Source organism: Nothoprocta perdicaria, unplaced genomic scaffold, assembly GCF_003342845.1.
Source record: "Nothoprocta perdicaria isolate Ctin4 unplaced genomic scaffold, notPer1 scaffold_33, whole genome shotgun sequence".
Classification (NCBI taxonomy): Eukaryota; Metazoa; Chordata; class Aves; order Tinamiformes; family Tinamidae; genus Nothoprocta; species Nothoprocta perdicaria.
Window position 1 is genome coordinate 1,322,464 of NW_020455566.1, and position 8,876 is coordinate 1,331,339.

General features: G+C 65.2%; 1 protein-coding gene across 1 annotated transcript in view; it reads right to left on the minus strand.

Moving 5' to 3' along the window:
- LOC112950836 (collagen alpha-2(VIII) chain-like) overlaps positions 1 to 2,605 on the minus strand; it is a 5,590-nt gene extending 2,985 nt beyond the window's left edge. Inside the window, exons 1-2 of the mRNA XM_026043469.1 lie at positions 2,440 to 2,605; positions 7 to 412 (exon numbers count right to left, since the gene is read on the minus strand). Coding sequence (XP_025899254.1) covers positions 7 to 412; positions 2,440 to 2,605 — 572 coding nt within the window. The remainder of the gene's footprint in view (positions 1 to 6; positions 413 to 2,439) is intronic.
- Positions 2,606 to 8,876: the final 6,271 nt, after the last annotated feature.

An 8,876-nucleotide genomic window follows, 5' to 3' on the forward strand; every position in this document is an offset into this window, starting at 1 on the left:
CCCCGCTCGCCGCGCGGCCCCGGCTCCCCCTTGGGGCCCGGCTCGCCCCGGAAGCCCGGCAGCCCCGGGCCGCCCTGCGGGCCGGGTTTGCCGTTCACCGAGATGCCCGCCGGCCCCGGCAGCCCCGGCGGGCCCGGCAGCCCCCGTGGCCCTTGCTCTCCTCTCATGCCGGGCTCGCCCTTGGCTCCGGGCATGCCTTTCATTCCCGCCTTTCCGGGCAGGCCCGGGATGCCGGGCTTGCCGATGCCCGAGAAGCCGGGCGGCCCGGCGGGCCCGGGCTGGCCGTGCATTCCTGGCTTCCCGGTGCCCGGCTTTCCTGGGTATCCGGGGGGGCCGGGTGGCCCGCGGGGGCCTGGCTTCCCGGGCGGTCCTGGCTCCCCTTTGAGGTCCATGGGCAGCATGGGCGGCATGTCTGCGGAGAGAAGGAGAGCGTGGCGCTTCAGTGGGGCCCGGCGCCGCGGGGCCGCGGGCGCCGCAGGGATGCGCCAGCCCTGCCTGGGGCTTTGCCCAGTTCCAGGCTGGGGACCGCGGCACGGCTCCACAGTTCCCGTGGCGGGAAGGCTCCTGGGTTATATGGCGGGAGCTGGGACACGCCGCTGTCCCGTGTGGCCCTTGGCGGGCAGGGCCGCCCCGGTCCTTGCCGTGGCCCCGTTGCCCGTTCGCCGCGCACGGGGACCCCGGCGCAGCCCCGGCGCCACGAGCCGGCCCTTCTCCCGCCCGCGTCTGCCCTTGCAGCGCTGCCCTTCGCCCAGCGTGGCCGTTCTTAAACCCCGTCCCAGCAGCGGCCTGCGCTGCCACATCAGCAGCCTGCGAGGGACTGGCTTGGAGCAGGAGCCTGGCCAGTGCCCAAGGTGCTAATTCAAGCCTTATTCCTCCGTCCCTGCCCCGAGGGCATCAACAAGAGCAGCAAGTGCCGCATGCTCCGATGATGCTGCTCTTGTGCCATGGCCCTGGAGGCGCTGGGGCTCCAGCACTGGCCCCTGGGGCCCAGGATGCAGCACAGAGCCAAGGTGGAGGGTGACGGTCCCACCTCATCCCCTAACTCTGTGGCCTCAGGAGACCTGCGGGACAATTGCTCCTTGCAAGTTAAAGGGAAAATGGATAAGGAAGCCCTGGGACTTGTAGCTCGGTCCTGGATAGTTGGGGATTAGTTTATCGGATAAGACCTGGCTCTGGTCCTGGCTTAGCTGCCACATTTAGCAAGGTAAATGAAAACAAAAACAACCCCCCAACCAGCCAAAAGTCCAGGAGGGTGCTGGAAAAGCCAATAGGAGGAAAACGCAGCCTCGGTAGCACCCGGGAATGGAGGGGCCACTGGGAGCAAGCCATGACCACCTGACCCCGAGGGAATTTCTGGAGGCCTTTTGCAAGGATGCGAGCAAGAAATGAGCGGGAGGAGAGCGCAGAGCGCAGTGGAACCACGGCCTCCCCCGGCTCAGCCGGGCCGTGGGACAAGATCCAGGGAGGCGGCAGTGCGCGGCACCCTGCTTGCTTTGCTCTTGGCCACGTTTTGGAGACGTTCCTGATGCTGCTCTCCATACCAAGGGCTGCCTCCGGTTCCCTGCGCTAATGGGGGTCGCTTGGTTTCTTGAGCAAGGATGTGCTTGTCTGCCGTGCTGTTTCCCTGATTGCTGCAAGTCTCCCCGGCCCGGAAAGCAGTGTGGGAAAGGCAGGGAGGGATGGGCAGTGTTGCACCAAAGTGGATTTCTGGGGGTTGAATTCCAGCATTTTTCTCTGGAAAATGATTTCAATGTGTTTTCTCCCCACACTCTTTTTTTTTCCTTCTTGCAATGGTTTTGGAAAGGATTGTCCTTCGAGGCGTTTTTGCACGGGATGCAGAGGGCTCTGCAGCGCAGGAGGGCGGACGCGGAGGGAGCCGCAGCGCGCGGGCGGCCACAAGCGCGGCCGGGAAAAGCAGCGTGAGCAGAGACGCCCGCAGCGCGCGCAGGGCAGGCGGCGGCGCGAGCGCGGCCAGGCCTCGCCGCGGCACCACGCGGCGCCTCCCTGGGCTGCTGCGGGAATCCCCGCTCCACATGCCCTTTTCCCTCTCTCCCCTTGGCAGCCGAGTCCTTGGCCGTTTAAAGCGGAGCCTTTGGCGTGTCCAGGTTGCTCACGCGGTGCGGGGCGGCCCGGGCTGCGCAGGGAGCGGGGCACTGGCACCCGCTCCAGCGTTCCCAGCATACGCCAGGGCCCACGAGGGAATTTCATGGCCGAGTTGGGGTGGGAACATGCGGGATGCCAGAGCTGCCCTGCACGGGAAGCGCCATGCCCCCAACGCTGGCTCCGGCACATCCCACAGGGAATACAGGAGCAGCCTCGGGAGAGGAAGGGAGCAGGGAGGGCCCATCCACCCGCCGGCTGCTGTGCCAGGAGGGACCCAGAGCCCAGGGCCCTGGGAGCAGGAGATGGTGGCCGCCCCGCGCCCCGCGCGCCCCTTACCTAGGTACTGCCCTTTGCCTTCGCGGAAGGGCGGCCCCAGCGGCCCCTTCACCATGGGCTGCATGTACTTGACCTGCGCGTAGCCCGCCGCTCCTCCCGCCAGCGCCGGGCGCGCGCCGGCCAGCAGCAGCAGCAGCAGCAGCAGCCCCGCGGCGTCCAGCGGCATCGTGGCGCGCGCCCTGCGGACACAGCGACAGTGAGCGCGGCTCCGCGGCACCGCACGCCCGCGCGCCGCCCTTCCCGAGCCTGCGAAACCCGCCAGGACGAGGCCGGGGGGGTTCCCTTTTCCCGGTGCCGGGCCGGCCCGCGGCTGCTGCCAGCGAGCGCTCCGCGGGAGCCGGGCAGGGCTGCTGCGCCGCTGGATTTGATCGGAATTTCCTGAGCTGCCGGCGCGGGAGCAGCGCTGAAAGAGGAGCTGCAGCATGGAAAGAAATCACAAGTGAACCAAAATAAAACAAAATCAGGGGAAGGGAGCGGGGAGGCGTCGCGCGGGGCCGGGCTTGGCGCGCCGGGCACGCGGGGCCGGGGGCGTGCGGGGACAAGCCGGGCCGCAGCGCGGGGCAGGGCTGCGGCTGCCGTGGCCGCCCCGACACCGCTGCCGCCGTTATTTTCCCGTCTTCGGGGTGTCAATGACAGACACGTGTTTTCATGAAATGCTGTTTCACCGGGATTTGTTTAAAGGAGGGGGAAGGAATCCTGCTGGAGAGGACTGCAGCTGTGAAAACAGAGGTTGTGCTGAAGACAAGGGGCAAAGCCCTGGATCGGCTCGTTACGTGCTCTCCTTGCCTGGCTCGACCTGCCGCGGCCGGGCCCCCTTCCCTGCCCCCCTTGTGCTTCACCCCGTCCTGGGGCTGCAGGATGCCCCCAAACCGCAGGAACCGGCCCCTGCCCGCGGCCCTGCCGGCATCCCGCTGGATCCGGGAGCCACCGGAGCCGGGAGAAGCAGCTCCCAGTGCCCCGTGTGCTCAGGCTTCCCCATGGAGCGGCACGGAGCCATCCCGGATGCAGGTGCAGCCCGGAGCCCTTGGCCGGCGGCTCTGCCTCCGTATCCCGTGGGAAAGGAGGCGCCGGTTCCTCCTTCGCACTGGCAGCGTCTCGCGGGCTTGCGCAGCCTGGCAAGGAGGCCCCGGCGCTACCCGCTATCTCCAGGCAGCGACTTAATAAAAAGACAATGGAAACCTGAGGGGTTTTACGTGCTGGATCAAGGGTGCGCAGGAGGGCTGCGAAGAGGCTCCCTCCTGCCTGCCGCGTCCTGCCTGACGAGACGATAATTAATCATAATTAGCCGCCGTGCAGCCGTTTCACAGAGAGCGGGGCAGGCGTTTGCGCGGGCGCCGGGGCCGCCGGCTCCAATAAAAGCTGCTGCGTGAAATTGCGGCTCCCCTCCTGCAGCAGGACCGATGAGTCCGGGCAGACTTTTCCTGCAGGAATTCCAGTGGGAATTCACTGCTTCCAAGCCGACAGTCCCAATGGGAACTGCAGAGTGGCTGTGGTCACTAAAGCGGGACTGGTTTAAGCCCCGCACTAAGAGGCCGGCGCCTGGGTGGGCTGCAGGCAGCCTGTGCTCGCCCCGGCCCGCCGAGCCGCTCCGTCCGCCGCTCATTGCAATAAAAAAACAAAGCAGGGAGGTTTTCCAAGGCCAACACGGCGCTGGACTCTCTCCAGCGGGAGGGAAATGATTTGGTTTGTGCTACACACGCTTTACAAATAATAATAATAATAATAATAATAATAATGATGATAAGAGTCAGAGGCAGGAAAGCGGAGCGGCTGCGGCGGGGCGGGAGCGGGAGCGCGCTGTTTCCGAGGGCCGGCTGCGGGAGGACGCGGGGAGGCGCTGGCACGGAGGCGCCGCGCGCGGCACGGCAGCCGCGGCGCTGCAGGAGCGGCCGCGCGGCCCCGCGCGCGGAACAAGAAAACATTTTCCTTGACGAAAGAAAAACACCCCACCCGGCGGCGCCCCGCGGCCCGGCCCGGCGCGAGCGTGGAAACGGGGCCGGGAATGGGGCTGGCAACGGGGCCGGCAGCGAGCGCAGGAGCTGGGCTGGGAATATGGGGATGTGCGGGAGCAGGGCCGGGAATGCAGGAGCAAGTGCCGGGCGGCAGTGGCACCGTCGCAGCCGGAGTGCCCTGGCCGAGGGCCGCGTCCCGCTGGCGCTTGATCCCGCCGGCTGCGGGTCAAAGAGCAGCTCAGCGGGATTAGCAGCCCCGCGCGCGCCGGGAGCCCCCCGGGTCACGGCTCAGGCCTTAATCCCGCACCTCCGGCTGTCAAAACTCCGTGCTCCGCGCCGGGGAGCGGCGGCTCCAGTGCCCACGGGGCCCGGCGGGGCTGGGGCAGCGCTGGCGGCTTCGCTCCCGGCCCGTCACAGCCCCGGCCGCCCGCACTCGCTGGCAGGTGCAGAATTAGAGGCTGTTTTGGAGATCCCATCGCCAGAGCCCTCAATCCTGCCCGGAGCGGTGCTGACCGCCTGGCCGCCCGGCTCCCGCTGCTGCCCTGGTGCGGGCCGGGCCGGGCGCCTCGGGGACCCGGCAGCTCCCTCCAGGTCACACACAGAGCCGTCCCCTCGGCAGCGGCCGGAGCCGCGGGGTGGCGGGATGGGCTGCAGGTGCCTGAGCGGTCTCTGTCCCACGGGATCCCTCACCCTGTTCCCAGCATGGAGCTCCCATCACATCCCCGGGCACCAGGGCCCGCACGGGCAGGCAGGGAGGCAGAGCCTCCTCCTCCTCCTCGCCTGTGCTGCTGCTAGCGTCACTCTGCGCTCTGCGCTGCCTCCCCCTGCAAGCCCCGATTCCTCGACTCTCCCGGATTAGGAACAAGGAACACGGATTAGGGAATATTAAGAGCAGACCTCGCCGCAGCACGGCCAGGGAAAGCGGCGTGCTGGCGTCGAGCGCCTCGGCGCTGCTGCTGCTGCCCTGCGGCCCGGCCCTGCTGCCGAGCGGAGCATGTCGGGGTGCCAGCGGTGCCCGGCGCTCCCCGCAGCAGCCGGCCCCGAGGCCGCCGCCGTGCCCAGAGCCGCGACGTATGAGGGCACCGGGCGCGGGGCCGGCGGCTCTTGCTCGGGCCTTTCGGCTGCTCCGCTCTGCAAACCCCGCTGCCCTGGAGGCGATGGAGCAGCCGGGAGCCCTGGACGGGGCGCCCCACGGGCCCCACGCGCTCCCGTCCCGCGCGGGCCCCCTCGTCCCCGCCGCCCACCCCCGGCCCCTCCGAATACCAGACTGAGCGCGGCATTAATAGCAGGCTTGCCTGCCAGGTGCATAGTTCGACCAGGCGCTTTGCACATGCCAAACCACAGGTATTTTATGAGACGTTTCCTGTTATGAAGACATTTTTGTGGGGATTCTTTTTTTTTTTATTATTGTTATTATTTCTTCCCTTTCCCCTCTTCCTCCCCGTGCCGGGTGGGTGGGTGCCCCTTGCAGGCGCCCCGTGAGCTGGGTGCTCTCCTGGGTGCCTGTCCCCCGTGCGCACGCGGGGTGACCCTCGCGGGGGGTCTCGTTGTGTTTCTGTCGCCCCAAGGGGCTCCACACGCTGCCTGGTTGTGGCACAGGCTGGGGGGTACATGGGGCGGGCGGGTGACACGCAGCCCGCATGGCACCGAGAGCCATCACGGCTTCGCCATCGCAGACGCGCTGCAGAAACAGGGTTTTCTAACGCGATGGGTGTTTTTGCAAAGAAATCTGCGAAATCCCAGGGGACCTGCAGAGAGCGCTTCACATGTCAGGGAATTTGCGGGCGAGGGGCCACGAACCGCAGACATTGAACCTTCCAGCCCTGCGCCGGGGTCACGGGTTTGCCGGCGACGCGCAGCGGTTCGAGCCGGCAGCGCCCGGGACGGGACGGCCGGAGGGGCAGCCGGGGCCGCTGCTCCCGCCGGCCGCTCCGGCGCTGCCCCATGGGGAAGAGCCAAGCGCAGCTCCCCGGGGACGGCCAAGCCCCCGCGTCCCCGGCCCCTCTCCCGTGCACGAGCGCCCGGCCAGCAAGAGGTGACTCGGATCAAACAGCAGCACCGAAACGCGGCCAGTCCTGGCACGCCATCAAAGCTGCCGAATGAGGTTAGACAGCCGAAATTAGATCAGATTAGGGATAAATTGACTCGCCCAAGGCCACACATCGACTCGGGGGCAGCGCCAGGAATTCCTGGCTCACGGCTCGGCACTGTGTCCCTGCAGGCGCGCGGCCGGCGAGGCTTCTCCTGCCAAGAAGCGGAGCCCCCCGTGCGCTTGCAGCAACGGCAGCGGGGCCGGAGCGGCGGCGAGCGGGAGCCGGGACGTGCCGAGCTCCGCTCCGGCCCCGCGCTGGGATCACAGGTAGGTGCCGGGCACCGTGTCCCGGTGTCCCATGGCCAAGCGAGCTGAGCAGCAGCGAGTGAGGCCTTGGAGGAAGGTTGCTGTTTATCGCAGCTCAGCATGCCGCTTCCTGGCCCTCTTGAGTGTGTGGAAAGGTGCAAAGTCAGATTAAAACTGAACCAACAAAGAGCAGCTCCAAGGAGCCGTCTGCACATCTGAGAAACTGGCAGCGCCTGGATCCCATTGCACCTGCGTGGCATCACAGGGGAATTTGGGTTTCTGCAGCTGAGCAAATGCTGCAATGTTAAATCCTCCCCGGCCCCGGCCTGCTGGGCAGCGAGAGGCTTTGGAGGGGCTTGGTCTCTGGCAGCTGGGGAACAAACGGGAGAATATCCCCTTGATCCTTCACCCGAGCGGGGAGTGGGGCTGGCGGATGGGCCGGGCAAGCCTGGGATATCTGAAACTCCCGGGATATCTGAAACTCCCGGCTGATCCTGGCCGAGGTGCCAGTGGTGAGCGCGTGTAAACTGCAGCCTGCTTTCCTGAGCCGCGGCCAGCGGCGGCTGAGCGCTGCTTGGAGCAAATGGGCTCCCGGGCAAGGTGGCTTGGCCCCTTTCCCTTCTCTTAAAAGAGGATTTTTTCCCCCCTCTTTGATACGCTCTATTTTATAAATAAATATAATTGCATTCGTCTGGTCTCATTAGGATGAGCTGTGTCTGTTTCTGGGACGGGCTATGTTTTTGGAGCGGGTGTTAAGGGTAGGCACTGTAAAGCTTTACGCCTGGAACGTGCAGTCAGGATGTTCACAGCTTCCAGGCTCCAAAACGTACGGGATACAATAGCAAAGGACACGGAACGAAACCTGGACGCAGCTCGGTGGGACTGGCCCTGAACGCGCCCTGCTTTGCTAAGAAGCTAGGAATATCTGGAAGAGGCTGTCTACCTTTCAGCCCCAATCAGGAAAATAAAACAGCAAAGCAGGATGCCAGTGAATTAGGAATAGTGGGAGCTCGAGGCACTGCCCAAGGGCCTTGTCCTCAAGGAGCAGCTGGCATGGAGCTCAGGCTGTCTTTGGAAAGGACTTTGTCCTAGGTTGGTGTTCCCTCTCGGAGAGGCACCGCAGCAAGTGAAGCATCTTCAGCCTAGCAAACCCATGTCCCTCACGGGGGATGAGGGCCAGGACAGGGCATGGAGACGGCTGGAGATGTCCAGGCCTCATCGCAGGTGGAGGTGGAGAAACCAGGGCTTGAACGTGCAGAAGGCAACTTCCATCCCTCCATGGATTCGGTTTTAAGGAGCGAGTGGTTGCTGCATCGGAACTCTCCATGTGACTTACTGCAGGATCTTCCCCTTTCCAAGACGCCAATGCATCCATCATTATCCAGTGATTTTATTATCCCCAAACCGCACAGCTCTCCTTTCACCGCTTGGAAGGTTTCCGCGGCGCGTGGCCATCCGTGACAGCAGCTGTAACCCCTGCCTTCCTCCAGCACACCACGGGAGCCAATTCCTCATCCACGAGCGGCCGCGAGCGCCAGCAGTGACAGCCCAACCTTTTGGAGCGATGGGGACACGGATGGAGCTGCCAGCTCCCTAGGGCTGCCATCAGCTTTGGAAACTTGCTCCGCAAATTAATCTAGTGAAAGGAGTGTTACCGAAACCGGTCTCTCGCCTCTCCAGGAAACTTGGTTTAGGTGTTTGTCAGCGGTTCTTTCTGCCTGACGCAGCAGTGTGTTCGCAGTTGCGGTGTCCTCTGCCCAGTTGTTTTTCCAGGCTTCATAGGCTGCTTGCTGGCACAGCTTCTGCTGCTCCCATGTACGACAGCCCATTTGTGAGCCGCTGTGCGAGTTCCTTCTGCTGTGCCAAATGCCAAAGTACATAATCGTCACCTCCCAGGCCTCCGACGGCTGAGCTGGCTGCCGCCACGGGAAGGTGTGTGGCGGTGCTTATCCGAACCGTCCTTTTGTTTTTATGTCACGGGCTGAGATCTCCACTCATGGGTTGAGATCTCGTCTCCGGGGCTTTGCTGGACTGTTCACGCTCCCTCTCCCGCTTGGCCTTCCAGCATCACCATCAGGTGACTGGGCGCCCATGGGGACAGTTAGTTCTGCAGCCGTCGGAAGAGCCGCCCTGGGGCTTTGCTGTCG